This window comes from Dreissena polymorpha, chromosome 2 (assembly GCF_020536995.1).
Source record: "Dreissena polymorpha isolate Duluth1 chromosome 2, UMN_Dpol_1.0, whole genome shotgun sequence".
NCBI classification, from domain to species: Eukaryota; Metazoa; Mollusca; class Bivalvia; order Myida; family Dreissenidae; genus Dreissena; species Dreissena polymorpha.
The window spans coordinates 106604740-106622587 of NC_068356.1; the positions used below are offsets into that span (position 1 = coordinate 106604740).

At 38.4% G+C, this 17848-nt stretch overlaps 2 protein-coding genes across 4 annotated transcripts in view; one reads left to right on the top strand and one right to left on the bottom strand.

Moving 5' to 3' along the window:
- LOC127869968 (uncharacterized) overlaps positions 1 to 17848 on the bottom strand; it is a 93347-nt gene that overhangs the window by 63134 nt on the left and 12365 nt on the right. The window contains exons 3-8 of the mRNA XM_052412627.1: positions 7290 to 7434; positions 6581 to 6777; positions 4169 to 4341; positions 3891 to 4033; positions 3833 to 3859; positions 2287 to 2366 (exon numbers count right to left, since the gene is read on the bottom strand). Of these exons, the coding sequence (XP_052268587.1) occupies positions 2287 to 2366; positions 3833 to 3859; positions 3891 to 4033; positions 4169 to 4341; positions 6581 to 6777; positions 7290 to 7434 (765 nt within the window). The remainder of the gene's footprint in view (positions 1 to 2286; positions 2367 to 3832; positions 3860 to 3890; positions 4034 to 4168; positions 4342 to 6580; positions 6778 to 7289; positions 7435 to 17848) is intronic.
- Positions 13068 to 17597, top strand: LOC127868393 (uncharacterized). Of its 3 annotated transcripts, XM_052410141.1 has the most exons (3): positions 13068 to 13266; positions 14368 to 14583; positions 16353 to 17597. In XM_052410141.1, exons 2-3 carry the CDS (start codon positions 14581 to 14583, stop codon positions 17391 to 17393), a joined length of 1044 nt encoding a protein of 347 aa, XP_052266101.1. In that variant the 5' UTR covers positions 13068 to 13266; positions 14368 to 14580; the 3' UTR covers positions 17394 to 17597. The 3 variants fall into 3 exon arrangements, with proteins under 3 accessions (XP_052266101.1, XP_052266100.1, XP_052266099.1); XM_052410140.1 differs by lacking the exon at positions 13068 to 13266 and having other exon boundaries at positions 13320 to 14587; XM_052410139.1 differs by lacking the exon at positions 13068 to 13266 and having other exon boundaries at positions 13323 to 14583.

Consider the following 17848-nt stretch of genomic DNA (forward strand, 5'->3'; position numbering starts at 1 on the left):
TATTGATGTAATTTTTTCGCGCGACACACCGTCTAATGATGGTTAACAAATGTGCCAAATGATTTTAAAATCTCACAATGAACGACAAAGTTATGGCCCGGACAAGCTTGTTCCGCCCGCCCGCCTGCCAGCCCGCATTCGCCAATCTAATAACCAGTTTTTTCCTTCGGAAAACCTGGCTAAAAATGTGCCAAATAATTTTAAAGTCTCACAATAAATGACAAAGTTATGGCCCAGACAAGCAGTTGGAGACATATGCCCCCCAAACAGGGCTTTGAACAAGTGACCCCAAGTTCAACAGGGGCCATCTACTGTCCAAAGCAAATACACATGTGAATCAGTCAATTTGTTGATGAGTTATTGATTGGAAATGATTTTCACACTTATTGTGACAGTGACCTTGACCCTTGACCTAGTGACCCCAATTTAGAAGGGGTCATCTACTTTCCAAGGCTAATAGGCATGGGAAGTCTCAAGCCAATCTGTCAATTGGTTGACAAGCTATTGATCAGAACCGATTGTGACACTTATTCATACAGTGGCCTTGACCTTTGACCTAGTTACCCAATTTATGTAGAGGTCATCTACAGTGCAGGGCCGATGCACATGGGAAGTATCAAGCCAATCAGTCAATATGCTGATGAGTTATTGATCAGAAACGATTAGATACTTATTGTGACAGTGACCTTGACCTTTGAGCTAGTGACCCCAATTTCAAGAGCGGTCATCTACGGTCCAAGGCCAATGCACATGCCAAGTATCAAGGCAATTTGTCAATCCCTTGACGAGTTATTGATCAGAAAAGATTTTCATGCTTATTGAGACAGTAACCTTTACCTTTGACCTAGTGACGCCAATTTTTTTAGGGGTCATCTACTGTCCAAGGCCAATGCACATGTGAAGAACCAAGCCAATCAGTCAATTCATTGACGAGTTAATGATCGGAAATGATTTTCACACTAATTGTGACAGTGACCTTGACCTTTGCCCTTTTGACCCCAATTTCAATAGGGTTCATCTACTGTCCAAGGCCAATGTACATGTAAAGTATCAAGCCAATGGGTCAATTTGTTGACGAGTTATTGCTCGGAAATGATTTTCACACTAATTGTGTCAGTGACCTTTACCTTTCACCTAGTGACCTCAATTTCAATAGGGGTCATCTACTGTCCAAGGCCAATGCACATGTGAACTTTCAAGCCAATCGATCAATCCATTGACGAGTTATTGATTGCAAACAAACTGATCTACCGACGAGCTACCATTTAATATACCCCTCTTCTTTGAATGGGGGTATAATAACATGCTGATGAGATTATTAAAGACATTTACACATTAGATAAATCACAGACACTGATGCCACAATAATAAATGTTTGGACACGGTCAAATCCACTGATCAGGTCACTGATCGTTCTTGCTTCCATAAAAAAAAAAACAACAAGAGCTGTCACCATAGGATGACTTATGCCCCCTATAATCACTTGATAGAAGTTATTAGCTTTTTTTCAAAACCTAAACGCAGATTTCGAAACCTAAACACGGACCCTAAGTTCAAGGTCACAGGGGTCAAATTTTTTGTGTGTATGGAAAGGCCTTGTCCATATACACAAGCAAACCAACTATGAAGGTTATATCTCAAGGGACATAGAAGTAACGAGCATTTTTCAAAACCTAAACGCAGATTTTGAAACCTAAACGCGGACCCTAAGTTCAACGTCAAGGTCACAGGGGTCAAAATTTGTGTGCGTATGGAAAGGCCTTGTCCATATACACATGCATACCAAATATGAAGGTTATATCTTAAGGGACATAAAAGTTATGAGCATTTTTAAAAACCTAAACACAGATTTCGAAACCTAAATGCGGACCCTAAGTTCAACGTCACAGTCACAGGGGTCAACATTTTGTGCGTATGGAAAGGCCTTGTCCATATACACATGCATACCAAATATGAAGGTTACATCTAAAGTGACATAGAAGTTATGAGAATTTTTCGAAACCTAAACGCAAAGTGTGGCGGACAGATGGACGGAAAGACCAATCACTATATGCCCTCCTACCGGGGGCCTAAAAATCTTGTTTATATGTTTAATACTCTAAAAATAGCCATTTTTCTGTGAAAACTGATTGCAGCTGAAATTCCATCTTTAACGATCATCTTAACATTTACGTCATATGGCTGTAAATTTTAGTAAAAGTTTGAGAAAAATCAAGCCAGAAATGAGGTGGCAAACTTTTGTGTGGATGAATATCATGCGTGTTCAGTGCACATTTGGTAGCTCACCTGAGGTTCTTATCCTCATCATCCACATGCACTGTGAAGGGAAGAACCTCTGACACAGGAACAATGCTCGTTGACTTCAACTGAAATGTGTGCCAGTGTTTTAACACAAAAGTACATAATTATATTAATATTATAGATGAACAATTGCAAATGCTTTTGTTGAGACTTTTCTGTTGCAAAAAGCAACACAAAAAGATCACAATATTGAACATATTTTATGATATTGAAAATAATGGATGCATGATGCATCACTGATATGTATTCATAGTTAATCTTGTATGCAAGCAAGTCAGGGTTCTCAATAAGAGCTGGCCACCGGCCAAATCGGCCGTTTGAAATCAGATTTTGGCCGGTTGAAAATCGCTCAGATCGAAAATCGGCAATTGACTTTTTGAAATTTGCGTGTCTTTTCGGTAATTTTGCACCTTTCTTGCTATTAAGCAAAGACTTCGCTTGATGATCTCCCTTAACGCGTTTTTTTTACTGGTTTGATTTTTTGAGTCATAATAATGACCTTCGTATCATTAGACACCCGGTTCAGTCCAACATTTCATTCCCGGAAACTAAAATGTCATTAATCTCGTTAGCACTAAGAGTCGATGGCTACATTCGACAGCGCATTAGAATTACAACACAATGAAAAGGCGCAAATTGGAATCCGTCAAAAAGCAGTAAAATATTTTGACATTCTTTTCATCACATGGTGAGTTCTTGTTCCTGATTGCTTGCTTTTTTGTGTTAATGCAAAGTTTTTGTTGTTGTCAAAGTTTGTTTTAATTCAGTTACGTTTCAAACTAGAAGTGTCACGCAAAATGTGCATGGTAGACGGACGATCAGGCCAAGGTTTTTTTTTGGCCCGATTTTATAGCTGAAATTCGGCCCTGTTCCCAATCCCAAAAAGTATACTTTTTTCCCAAAATGTGGCAAAAAATACCCAAATTCCAAAAAAAAAAAAAAAAAAAAAAAATTTTTTTTTTTTTTTTTTTTTTAGAAAGAAGTCTTATCCATATTTTATCTCAATATCAATTCAATTACATCTAACAAAGTATTATATGATTTTGTTCTTTTAATTTGAATGATTATAAAGAGATATATCAAATTTAGTATTTCCCTAATCAGTGGACTTTTCATGTGGAAAAAAAGGCTAATGAATTTATTTTCCCAATTTCATGAAAATGCCGATAAAATTCCCAATTCCAAAGCCATGGGCTATCTTCCCAAAAAAGTGGAAAAAACCCTGAGGCCTTTTCCGCCCATTCCTGTAGGGCCGAATATTGGCCCAATTCCCAAACCAAGAGCTTTTTTCATTTATCTTTTGTTAGTAAAAAAAGCTAAAATTCATAAAATGCACACAAAAAATGCTCAAATTTAAGTGCCTGGTTGACCATTAAAATAGCCATAAAATGGCCCAAAATTCAGGAAATCAAGTGCTAAATTTTCAAATTTTCTGGGGGAGCATGCCCCCGGACCCCCCTAAAAGGCCTGTTGGTTTCACATTTTGGCCTGTTGGTTCAAAAGTTATTGAGAACCCTGCAAGTGTGCTCACTTTGTGTTTGTGCCACTGTCCTGCCTTCTTCTCATTCTCCTTGTTTACAGCCTTCTCATGGGGCCCTGTGCTGTATTGGCCTGTCTGGGGGGGGTAGCACACTGGCTGGCTGGTTCTCATCGGTGTAGACCTTGATACTACAACCAGACACATTGAAGCTGGCCCGGGCAACACTGCCACCAGCCAACACACCAGCACTGCCTAAAAGGCATGACAATAGTCATTTACTAGACTGTCACAATAAACAATATATATAGTAAGCATAAAAATATTCTCTATACTTCAGTCGTATTTATAATTAATGAACAAGACTTCTCACAAGGAAGTCCATGAGACCTCGTATAGCAGATCCAGCCCTGTTGACAGGTGCCTGTTTGTGCTTGCCAAGGGTTCTCAGCTGAGAGAGAACCTGGCGGTGCTGCCCCTCTGCCTCCGGAGGGGGGCTGGCTGAGTCCTGACCAGAGTCCATGTTGGTGGCCACACGCCGGGCAACACGCTGCAGGAACTGCCTGAAACACGTACCATCTGTAGCACATGTGGACACTACCAGTTTGTTCAATAAATGTATTTTGGTAAGTTCTTAATTGTGTTTGTTCTTTAAGGTGTGGGTTTTGACTTAGTTTGTAAGTACTAGGGGATATGAGTTTGTATTCATGTTTGTACTTTCAGGTGTCACTTCTTACATGTTTGCACAAAGGTTGTTTCCTTCTTTATGATGTAACAGTAAACAATAGTGTCTCAATCTATCAACAAGAGTGCCAAACTGTCACAAGATACGCCCATTTGAAGGTTTTGGACAACTTGATAACTTTACATTGACCCATATTTGGACTTGACCTACATATCATCTAGACACATCTTCTGACCAAATTTGGTGAAGATCAGATGATAACTACTTCAATTAAAGAGCGGACACCATGCTAAATGCTTGAAATGCACTAAGTGACCACGTGATCTAGTTTTTGACCCGGCATGACCCATATTTGAACTTGACCTAGATATTGTCTAGACACAACTTCTGACCAAATTTGGTGAAGATCAAATGAAAACTACTTCAATTAGAGAGCGGACACCATGCTAAATGCTTGAAATGCACTAAGTGACCCCTTGACCCTGCATGACCCATATTTTAACTTGACCTAGATATTGTCTAGATACAACATCTGACCAAGTATGGTGATTATCGGATGATAACTACTTCTATTACAGAGCGGACACCATGCTATATACTTAAAATACACTTAGTGACCCTGTGACCTAGTTTTTGACCCAGCATAACCCGTATTCGATCTTGACCTAGATATTGTCTAGATAAAACTTCTGACCAAGTTTGGTGAAGATCAGATGAAAACTATTTGAATTAGAGAGCAGACACTGCTGTGGACGCCACCCGCCGCCAAGGTGAAACTATGATACGTCCCGTTTTTTTTAAACGGGCGTATAAAAATGATAAAATTCCCAATTGTGATAAAAACATAATAAAAAAAAACAAGGATTATTGCTGCCATTTTGTTAAACAAGAATACTTGAAAGGCCCAAAGTCGCTCACCTAAGATAACAAGATATTTTTAGGATAAATCTTCTGACGAAGTTTCATGAAGATCAGAAAATAAATGTGGCCTCTAGAGTGTTAACAAGGTTTTACTATAGCCATATAAGGAAAAATGCCCCGCCCCCTGGCGGCCATGTTTTTCAACCAACCGGCATAATTTTTTAACTCAGCCAAGATATTATCGGGATGAATCTTCTGACCAAGTTTCATGAAGATCGCACAGTAAATGTGGCCTCTAGAGTGTTAACAAGATTTTACTGTAGCCATATAAGGAAAAATGCCCCGCCCCTTGGAAGCCATGTTTGTCAAGCAAATATAATTATTTTCGAACTCATCTTAGATATCATTGAGACCAATCTTCTGATCAAATTTTATGAAGATTGGACAATGAATGTGGCCTCGAGAGTGTTAACAAGGTTCCACTATAGCCATATATAGCCATATAAGGAAAAATGCCCTGCCCCTGGTGGCCATGTTTTTAAAGCAACCAAAACCATTTTCGAACTCATCCAAGATATCATTGGGACAAATCTTCTGACCAAGTTTCATGATGATCGGAAAATAAATGCAACCTCTAGAGTGTTAACAAGGTTTTACAATAGCCATATAAGGAAAAATGCCCCCCCTTCTTGGTGGCCATGTTTTTCAAACAACCGGCATCATTTTTTAACTCGTCCAAGATATTATTGGGATGAATCTTCTGACCGAGTTTCATGAAGATCGGACTACAAATGTGGCCTCTAGAGTGTTAACAAGATTTTACTATAGCCATATAAGGAAAAATGCCCCGCCCCTTGGCAGCTATGTTTTCCAGCAAACGTAATCATTTTCGAACTATTCCAAGATATCAATAAGACAAATCTTCTGACCAAATTTCATGAAGATTGGACAATAAATGTGGCCTCTAGAGAGTTAACAAAGCAAATGTTGACGTCGCACAACGCACAACGGACAATAGGCGATCACAAAAGCTCACCATGTTTGTACTTAAGGGTGCCAGTTCTTGCTTGTGTTTGTACTAAATTGTGTCAGTTTTTGTTCCTGTTTGTACTTAAGGGTGCCAGTTATTGCTCGTGTGTGAAATATGTGTACGTTCTAGTTAATGTTTGTACTTAAGGGTGCAAGTTCTTGCTAATGTGTGTTCTTTAATGTGTCAGTTCTTTCTCGTGTTTGCACTTAAATGTGTCAGTGCTTACTCATGTTTGTGCTTGAGGGTGTCCAGTGGTTGGGCCCCTTTAGTTAGCCCCATCTGGAACACTGCATCAGCCTTCTTGAAGTTGCCAACCTGCTCCAGCATGGATGACCAGCCCTCATAGAAACACGCCAGCTCACACCCTATGTTCTGTACATACATGAAATTGTACATCTCCAAGGGCTCGTTGCACATATCTGCCTGCAAGTGAAAATACCCATAAAATGTATAATGAATAATTGAAACATTTTGTTAACAAGATAATATATTTAAGGAGATTTGGCAACAAATCAGGCCACTAGTGCTGACAATTTTTTTTCTTTCATATGACCATGTGACCTTTTGTTTTTTTATCCCAACTGACCAAGCTTCAAACTCTTGCGTGTATACTTGGGACAAGTTTTTTTACCTAGTTTTATGGAGATTTGGCAATAAATGAGGCATTTAGAATCTTCACATGATTTTCTTCAATCTGACCTGAAGACTTAGTCCTGGCTACACATAACCCAGTTTAAAACTATGCTAAGAATTTTTGTTTTTTGAAGTTTCGTGCAGATTGGGCAATAATGCGACCTCTAGAGTGTAAATGTTGAAGACACACAACGACAACAGACAAAAGGCAATTATAAAAGCTTTCCAGGAGAATTTATTGTGCTAAAAATCATTTTAAATTGCTTGTAGGACTTTTAGATGATTACTTTTGTACAGCATACCATTTTCATCCAGACATAGATGTATCTCTCATCATTTCGGTAGCTCTCTGTGTCCTTGAACTGGCGGGCACAGCGCTCCAGCAACTTGGTGAGCACAGACTCTGGCCCGCCCCGCGGAAATGTCTGCTCCGCCCATAATATGTACCTGCAGACATAACATCAATAAAATTTTCCACATTAAGTATACTGCAATACCATAATGAGCCAATGAACAAAGCAACAATCATTATAATGCACCAAGCAACATATCAAAAATGGACCTGGCATCTTAACAACAATCATTTCAATTAATTGAAAGATTCAAACCACAGAGTATTTTTTTAGATTTCAATATTTAGTTCCCATCCAGCTCTATAAGTTGAAGCTTAGTAAATATAATATTGAAAACACTTTTATTTTCAGTTTTGAAGTATTTGTTAGCAAAACACTTATTTCCCAATGATATTAAAAGTTTTACTAAAAACGCCTCCATTTTTCCAAATCAAAAGGAACCCATTCTCAATATGATGAAAAAGAAACACTGTCAGTGCTCCAGCCAGCTTCTCAAAATAGAGGGGATTTTCCCCAAAAAGGGCACATTTCACGCGTAGTTTTGGAAAAAAGGGCATCTTTATTAATATACTTAAGTATATACTTAGGTTATACTATAAATGGTAAACTTTAGTGCATTTCATCAATTGTATGCTGTACCTCATTTTTTGCAATAAAGAAAATAAATATATTGCTATTCTAGTGTTTGTATTAATTTACATAAATATAGCCTATGATATGGCTGTACCATCGCTTATATTATCATGAAGCAGAACAGGATTCAATAATATCTAACTTTTATTTTGGATAATCAAAAACAATTTTAAGACATGTTCAAATATGAGAAAACTAATGAAAATCAAGATGAAGACAAAATGAAGATATGAAGACAAATAGAAATATACACCTACTGTAATACTTATTCAATATAGAATTTGTGTTTTTTGTCAGACAAAAAAAACACAAAGTCAATAGATCACATTAGCAATAACAACCAGGAGTGTAACATAACCTCTTAATGAATCAAACTGACAATAGTTCAAAAGCGTCTCTTCTTTGAACCCATAAAGTCTTTGGCCACACCTTTCAGGATTCTGTCAAACATTTCTTCAGAACAATTCAACTTAATGTTCATTATTTTTGTCAAGTTTGCAGTCTTGAGAGAGGACCTGTGGGCTGTCTTTATCAATTTAAATTGGGAAAATACCCTTTCCACCTCGGCAGTAGAAAGTGGAAGCACGAGGGCAGTGCTCATTATCTTGTAAATGAGTGGGTACTGTGAGATGAGGCCGGTATCTTCTCTCTTGAAGTCCTTGATGATGTTGTCCATGGTCCTCTGGTCCTTCGTCTTCAAGTTCATCAGTTGGCAGAAATCTTCCCATTGTAGTTGCAGATCCTCTGGCTCTATGTTGAAGTGGCTGGCAATATCCTCCATCTCATTCAGTCCGTACATGGCGGGAATGTTCTCCTCAAGGGATAGGTCCAGGATTGCTAAATTCTCGATGATATCGCTGTCTTCAAAACGGTTCTTGATGTTCTCTGTCAGCATGTCTAGGAAAGGCGTCTTGATGGTTGTCTTGAAGTCATTGTCGTCATCGCTGGTGATGTGGAGTCCTATCTTCTCTGTGATGGTCTTCTCTTTATTCTGCCATGGACCCATCTTCTCCTTGCTGTCTTGAAGCAGGCGAAGTGACTTCTCCATTTGCATCTTAACTTGGCCCAGGTTAACTTTCTCTCCTTGGAAAAATTTTGACAGAGTCGAAACTATCGGCAGCGTGTCGGCCAGGAAGAGCAGACATCGTAGCGTTTGTGTTTTCTTCAGTTCCTTGAGGATCCCATTACCTACAGGGTCATCTTTGATGGTCTTTTTTTCTAAGTCAACCACGATCGACTGGTACGACTTCACGATGGATGTAACTGCCGCCTCGTGACTCAGCCATCTATGATGTTTCGCTTGTTTGATGGCCAGTGGCGCCTCTTTAAATGCCGTTTGTACCTCTTTCAGGCTTGCAGTGTTGGGACAGCTGTATTTGTAATATTTGTAGATGTTCTCCAGAAGGTTGTCCGTTTTCTTCATGGCGGGTATCTTTGCGTATGTGTCACGGCATGCCAGTGCCAGGCGGTGGTCTCGGCAGTGATAAGTTATCATCGAGCTGTTCACTTCTTTCAACTTTGCCCCCACGCCGTTTCGTTTCCCTGTAAACACAGCAGCCCCATCTGATCCAAACGAAGACATGTCCTTGGTGTGTAGTCCAAGTTCTTCCACCGACGACAGCAGAGTTGTCGTAATCGTCTCTGCATTGGCCACAGGAAGTTCCTTGTCAAAAAGGAACGCTGTCTTGATGTCCCCGCTCTGTGCAATATACCGTGAACAAACGGCAAGGTGCTTGATGGATCTGTTATCGGCGACCTCGTCACACATCAGTGAGTAGGTTGGACTAGATTTGATTTCTCCAGTGACTTGTTCTTCGACGTGTTTGTTGATCGTGCATAGAAGTTCATTTATGATGTCCCAGCTGGAGTATGTGGCATTCTTGGACTTTCTGAACTGCGAAAGTGTAGTGGACCCTGTCACGATACATAGGTCCATGACATTCTTCAGGAGATCGAGTGGCAAATTGTTTGAAATTAAAAAATACAAGCATCGAAGCGCATCGATGATAGCTTCTGTCGCAACGGATGTCATCTTTTCGCTAGCCTCTTGAATCGTTAAATTCAGCTCTATGCCAATCGCTTCCTTGTGCTGGTCGCTGTCCTGGTGGTCCTTGAGCTTGTCATCACGAAGAAGGCGATATCCATCTTCCGACCAAGTCTTCTTCCCATTCTTGCCATGGATGCGATGGCGCTTGCACAATGCGCAGAGCACTACGTCGACTGTGCCTTCATTCTGATCAGCACATGTGATGAAGATGGCCCACGGGTATTTCGTCTTCCATGTGTCTTTCATCCCAAGGCGATGCCCGGACTTAGATGGGGTTGACACTGCCGCTGATGTTGCCGTTGTCGGCGGTGATGAGGTTTTAGCCGCCCCCGATGTTGCCGCTGCAATCGATGAAGACGATATCGCCTCCGATGTTACCGCTGTCGGCGGTGATGAGATTTTAGCCGCCCCCGATGTTGCCGCTGCCACCGATGAAGACGATATCGCCTCCGATGATGTCGCTGTCGGCGGTGATGAGGTTTTAGCCGCCCCCGAGGTCTTGAAAAGATTAGTAATCTTTTGGTTGGTCTTGGCGATTTTCAGCTTTTCCCTTTCCATTTCCTCTGCTTTCCGCTTTGAAGAAGGCATGTTGTACGTGAATGACAATTTATTAAATTCTTTCTATGTTTTGACAATTTCTTTTCTTGAAATATTCTTTCTAATGTTTGACGAATATGTCGTCAATTCTTGACAATTTGATTGTTGACAAGCCGTAGATTTTGAAAATTCAATATTGTAATAATTTTCTAGACAGCGTTTTTGGACTATTCGATTTGGGTATAACTCTTGTCTAAAAAGCAACAAAATATATATGTTTTTTAGAAGTGTTGTGGCGACTGCTGTCTGTGACATTTCAAATTGGCATGCGAGAATTTGCATCACAAGGAGCTTCACACCTTAATACATGGGCCACATGACTTCGCACAGTCAAACTTAAAATTATAGTTTCGAAACGACTGCCAATTAAGTGCCAATTACGTGTCAATTAAGATGTGTTTGTGTAGGACCCTGATTACGGTTTGTTTCTTTTGTATGAACCATGTATCTATAATATAATAATTCACAGACAATGATTGCACATACGAATGATGTTATGACTACAGTATGAATAGTTTTTACAATATAAATAAATCTTTGTTCATTCCATTCTCTTTTGCGAAGACACTTTTATTCAACGGCATTATTTAAATATTTTTTACAAACGGTTACAATAAATTAAAAGCAAAATAAAAAACGGCCAATTATAATAATCTCAAATGGGATTAAAAGCACATGTGCGTGCATTAATATTAAAAAAATGTGACGTTATCAAATTGCTTTCAACAAGCCTAAATGACCAATGTTAGTCATTATTTAAATTGGCCTTGTGCATTAAGACAAAATCTTGACAGCGACGTGTGCATCCTAAATACACAGCAGATTTGCTATATAGCGACATGTAATATCGGGAAGTCGAATATATTCTTTGCACCCGTAAATTAATTCAGTTCAATCAGGTTTTTCGCGCCTTCACGGTGTCTAGTTTACACAAAGTGCAATTAACAAATAATACGACCGGCTTACAGCGCGTGCCATCCATGGCAACGTTATTTCCCTGCGGCAATAACTCTCTAAATACACACAGGTGTCTATCATAGGTGTCAACAGCGACGGAAATATCGATACTGGCTATTTATGCCTAGCAGATAATGTGTACCCCGCTGTGAGATTGTGCAATTTACAACAGTCGAGTGACCGGATTTTGGAAACTTATGATAGAAGGTAATTCGCCAAAAGGGCATTTGATGGGAAAATAGAGGGGCGCTTTTTAATGGGTCAAATTTTAGAGGGGCGCGGCGCCCCTCTATTTATTGCTAGCTGGAGCACTGACTGTGACAATGAATTGTTTCACATTATTGTTATGTCACCTACCATAATACTGGGGGACATATTATTTTTGCCCTGTCTGTTGGTTTGTTGCTTTGTTTGCTCCAACTTTAACATTTTGCCATGACTTTTGCAATATTGAAGATAGCAACTTCATATTTGGCATGCATGTGTATCTCATGGAGCTGCACATATTGAGTGGTGAAAGGTCAAGGTCATCCTTCAAGGTCAAATATATGGGTAAAAATTGCTCATTTAGTGTACACTTTTGTAATATCAGTGCCCTCACACTACTTTGGGGGAAGCGGTCTGCAGCCCTTATAAGGGGGAATTTTTTGTTAATGGGGGGATTTTTATAACAAAAAACAATAACTGTGTTTTACTGTTATAAACATGTGACTGTCTATAGGACAGAAAGGCGGACTTTTACTCAATCTATATAACAGTAATCTTATTCAAAAGTCCACCATTATGTCCTTTTTGTTCCTTAAACAAGCTAGTGCTGTGTCCATTTGCATGCAAAGTTTGTCTTAAACTTGTTTTAATACACTGTAACTCCAATATCTCGCGATTGAAGGGGTCCAAAGATCGCAACCGTGATATATCCAGCGCTCCATACAAATTGTCAGGTTATTCATGCATGTTTATGTATGCATTAGCATAGTTTGGAAATCTCAAAACATGCTATTTACCTACCTTATTGAAGTATGTGTTATATCCATATGTTATTAATTGGTATAAAACAAAATTATTATTCCATGTAAGTATTTTTAAATGCGTTAACGGTTTAATTTAATTAATTTTGTAATCCGAAAGCAATTGTCACGTTTTATTGTTCAAGAAAGCATGCACAAATTAGACCCATGTACAAAATGACGTCATTTATCCTCATGGAAAGCATGGGCTTTAATAGTAGTGCATTTTGACAAACTGAGGGATCTTTACCTCTAAATTAAAAGCAAGTAGTTTACACTGTATCTAATGCGCACCCCTTGTTGTGATAGGTCAATAATGACTTGTGACATTTACAGTTGTAATTGTATAAACCTCAGGGGGTTTTTTTACTAAGAAAGTGACGCCGATATTCGGCGTCTTCCCCTACCAGAATTTTTCCCCTCAAAATGCAATTTCCCCACCAAAAATATCATTTTTCACCAAAATATAATATTATTTTCGTATAGCCTTCAGCTTCACATGTATAAATTAGCATATCGTTCTAGCGACTCGCTCTTTACAGAACCGGTTTAACCGATTGAAAATCATTTAATTGAGCGAACCCTATGACGTCAACAACCACATTTCTCATAATCGTTTTAGCGCTCGAAGCGACAACATCGTGCACGTTAATTCTATTCTTCTTTTGGACCACGTGTTCGGTTGGTAAGTCTTACTTGGTGATTTTTATTTTATATTGAGTGCGCTTAAGGACGCTGTCCAGAGCTTTGGTTTTGGGAATTGAAATGACCAGCACTCGTGGGGACGATGTCCTCAGACTATCCGACTCGTCGGATACTGAATTTTCTGGTTTCGACATTGTCGACACGCCATACGTTGCTCAAACAATTGATGTTTGTACAGACGATGTCTGTACCGAAAAACGACATAAAAGTCCGGTGAAAGGGAAAAAGATTGTAAAATCCTCTAAAAAATCCAAACCTGAAAGTAAAAAGAAACCTAAACCGGATTCGCAAAAGCCTTCATGTTCGAAAAGTAAAAAACAAACTATGGACTTAAATAATTTGTCTTCTGAAGACCTTTTGGTATTGAAACAAAAGCTTGGTTTAGTTGCCGAGCAATCTGACAGAAGACCATTTTATGACAGACCCAATATTCAAGTCTCAATTGATAGAGATGACATTTCGGACAATGAACATATTTCGGATAATGAACACATTTCGGACAATGAACATGGCTCTAGTGTGGCAAGGAAAATTTGTAATGAACTTTTTTCCAATAGTGATTCTGACGAGGAATGGTCGCCTCCCAAAACCAAAGCAATGGAGAAGGGTCAACATATTGCTGATTCCCTTGCTAATATGATTAATTTAGCTTGTAGTACACCTTGTGACATTGAGGGAATTGTTTCTAAATATAAAATTCCTGGGAACCTTGACAAAGCCTGCCCTCCTATTGTTAATGCCGAGGTGTGGCGTATAATGGATAGAAAAGGCCATGCCTCAGATAAGGGGCTGCAAGATGTGCAGGCAATTTTGACTGCTGCTATGGTTCCCATTATCAAGCTGGCAGAAACAGTTAAAAAGTCAAATGTTAAAGTTCAATGCAAGGAATATATTGCAGATGCCCTTACTCTAATGGGTCAAGTGCAATACAATATTTCTGTTAAACGCAGATATGGTATTAGGCCACACCTGAATAAAAAGTATGCATCACTATGCAATGTTAGTATGCCAATCACTACCAAGTTGTTTGGAGATGATGTTACAAAAGACCTGAAAGCCTGTGACTCAATGTTTAATATAGGATCAGGAAAACCATGGTGGAAGTCAAAGACTCTACGTCCAACTCACAGGCCATACAGAGGCAGTTCCAATTATTCAAATTATGGTGGCGCTGGTGTAGGCCGTTTCCAACCATACCCACAGAGAGGCGGGCGACCTTTTCGAAGGGGTCTCTCAGGTGGCAGTTTTCGAGGACGAGGTGGATACGGCCAATCCCCAAGTGGAAAATAGATCGATGGTAGGTAAGACACAGTTCTTTATTGATTCATGGAGAAGATTAACCTCAGATAAATGGGTTTTAGATACTGTCAGTGGTTACAGGATTGTTTTTGATAAACAACCTATTCAAAAAAGAGTGCCTTTGGAAATTCCCTTTATAAGTGAACAGGGTAAGATTGTGGAGGAAGAAATTAAGACCTTGATAGACATAGGTGCCATTGTTGAAACTATACACGAACCAAACGAGTTTATTTCAACACTGTTTATTGTTCCAAAACCGAACGGGAAATATCGACCTGTTATAAATTTAAAGTTTTTAAATGAGTTTGTTCAATACAATCATTTTAAACAAGAAACCTTTAAGGTGGTTCTTGATTTATTGCAAAAAGATGATTTTTTGACTTCTGTTGATATGGAGCAAGCTTATTTTCATATACCAATACATGCGGAAAGTCAAAAGTTTTTGAAATTTTATTGGAATGGCCATTTATATAAATTTGTGTGTTTGTGTTTTGGTTTAGCATCGGCACCATATGTGTTTACTAAAGTGTTGAAACCAGTCTTTTCATATTTTCGTCAGATTGGGATACGCTGTTCGTACTATATTGATGACTCTTTAACAATGAATAAAGACAAAGAGACTTGCAAAAACAATACTGATACAGTTGTCCATATTCTTACATCACTGGGATTTTCTATCAATGACAAGAAATCTGTTTTAGTTCCCACACAAAGAATAGTGTTTTTTGGGTTTGTAATTGACACTGTACTTTTCAGAGTATTTTTAACAGAAGAAAAGTTGGAGAAAATACGTAAACAAGCTGAAAAGTTGTTAAAAACAAAATTAGTTGTTGTAAGACATTTAGCGTCTTTTATTGGGTTGTTAGTTAATGCATTTAATGCAGTGTTAGAAGCGCCTTTACATTATAGATCTTTAGAAAGAGACAAGCTTACTGGCTTGTGTTCAGACTCAAACTTTGACAATAGTATTCAGTTGTCAATATCATCCAGAAATGACATTATCTGGTGGCTTAACAATGTGCGAGACAAAAATGGTAAAAGCATAAAACCAAAACTCATTTCTTGTCATTGCAAGACTGATGCTTCTCTTCAAGGATGGGGTGGTGTGAATACCCAAAATAATAAATATGCTAATGGCAGATGGACGACAAATGAAATGCAATTATCCATAAATATTTTGGAACTGATGGCAATTTTTAATGTCTTGCAATCCCTTTATTCAGACTATTGTAATGAACATATTGAAATCCAATCAGATAATGTAACCGCCATCAAGTATATTAATGATATGGGTGGAATGACATGCAGTGTTATGGACTCTATAGCCAGGGATGTATGGTATTGGTGTATTAAAAGGGACATATTTATTACAGCCGTTCACATACCAGGTGTCAAAAATGTTGAAGCTGATTTTTATTCCAGAAATTTTTCTGATTCATCAGAATGGATGTTAAAGAAACAGGTTTTTGAAAGAATTTGCTGTCAGTTTTTTACACCGTTGATTGATCTATTTGCATCAAGGTTAAACAAGCAAACCGAGCTATTTGTGTCATGGTTTCAAGAGCCAGGTGCAATATTTGCTAATGCTTTTCATATGTCATGGCATGATACTAAACCATATATTTTTCCACCGTTTTCATTAGTAGGGAAGGTAATCTGCAAAATTAAAGAAGATGCTGTGGACAGAGCAATTGTTATATTTCCTTTATGGCGGACACAACCTTGGTTTCCTTGTTTAATGGAAATTATTTCTGATTTTCCGGTCAGACTTCCAAGACATCGAGACATCCTGACATTACCACACAATGGACAAGTTCACCCGTTGTCAAAGAGACTCGACTTGGTCGCGGCAGTTGTATCGGGGAGGCCCTCCGTTGTAGAGGACTTTCATCAGAGACTACAACCATCATCTTGGCTGCCTGGAGAAGAGGAACTCTCAAACAGTATGATTCTGCATGGCGGAAGTGGATGTCTTGGTGTATGTGCAGGGAAACTTCTCCCTTTAACTCATCTGAAGTAACTGTACTTCAATACTTGGAGCATTTAAGGTCTATTAACAAGTCATACTCTGTGTTGAACACTCATAAATCAATGTTAATGCAAACATTACCCTTTTTTGGAAATAAGTGGTGTAAAGACTGTTTTTTAATTCAGAAATTTATGAAGGGAGTTTTTCATTCTCGTCCTCCAGTACCTAGATACCAGTTTGTGTGGGATGTTACTCTTGTATTGAATTTTTTAAAGTCTTTGAATCCATTGTGTAATTTATCATTAAAAATGTTAACATTTAAAGTGGTTGCACTTTTGGCATTAGGAAATGCACCTAGAGCTCAAACTTTGATTTCTATGGATTTGTCTTGTATGAAAAAAGAAGGGGCTGTGCTTATTTGTGTGTTGCCTAATTTATTGAAAACTACCAAGTTAGGTAGACCTTATGTTATGAAGATTGAACATTTTAAGGATGAAAAATTATGCATTTTGCATTCTTTGTTGTTTTATATTAGAGTTACGAAACCACTTAGGAAATCTTCAAAATTGTTCATTTCTTATGTGACTTATAAAGCAGTTACATCAAGTACTATTGCTAGATGGCTAAAGAGTGTGTTGGACCTTTCAGGTATAAACACTGATTATTTTAAAGCACATTCATTTCGAAGTGCCTCTACATCAGCTGCATATGCAAAAGGTTGTAGACTTAAAGACATCTTAAGTACAGCTGATTGGACATCAGATAAGAATTTTAAAAAGTTCTATTTGAGGGAGTCTGTTGATTCAAAAAGTTTTGTAAACAGCGTGTTTTCAAAGTAACGTTTAATTAAATATTAGGACGGGATTTTTCTCTGTTTATGAATACTTCATCATTATGACATTGTTACAGTAATGTCAATAATTGTGGTTGTTAGGCTACATATGTTCATTTTCTTATTGAATTTGTTGATATTTACATGTATCCTACAAATTTGATATTCAATGAAATTTGGGAAAATAAATGTATTTTTCTTGCATATGGTATTGCTCAGTGTTGGTTTTGATTTGTTCTTTTTTAAACTGAGTATATGTTCTAATTGTTATTTATGCAGGCGTTTTTTGTCTTTAAAGATGCTAATTTATACATGTGAAGCTGAAGGCTATACGAAAATAATGTCCCCTCATCCAAGCTTTAGTGAGGGATGAAGGGGCATTATTGGAGTATAGCCGGAGGCTGAGCATGTATAAACCCAACCCTTTTACATATTTTATGAAGATTGTTTTTTAATCCCATA

Excerpts from the sequence above, each read along its gene's own strand:
- LOC127868393 (XM_052410140.1), top strand. The coding sequence starts at position 13,347 with ATGACCAGCACTCGTGGGGACGATGTCCTCAGACTATCCGACTCGTCG.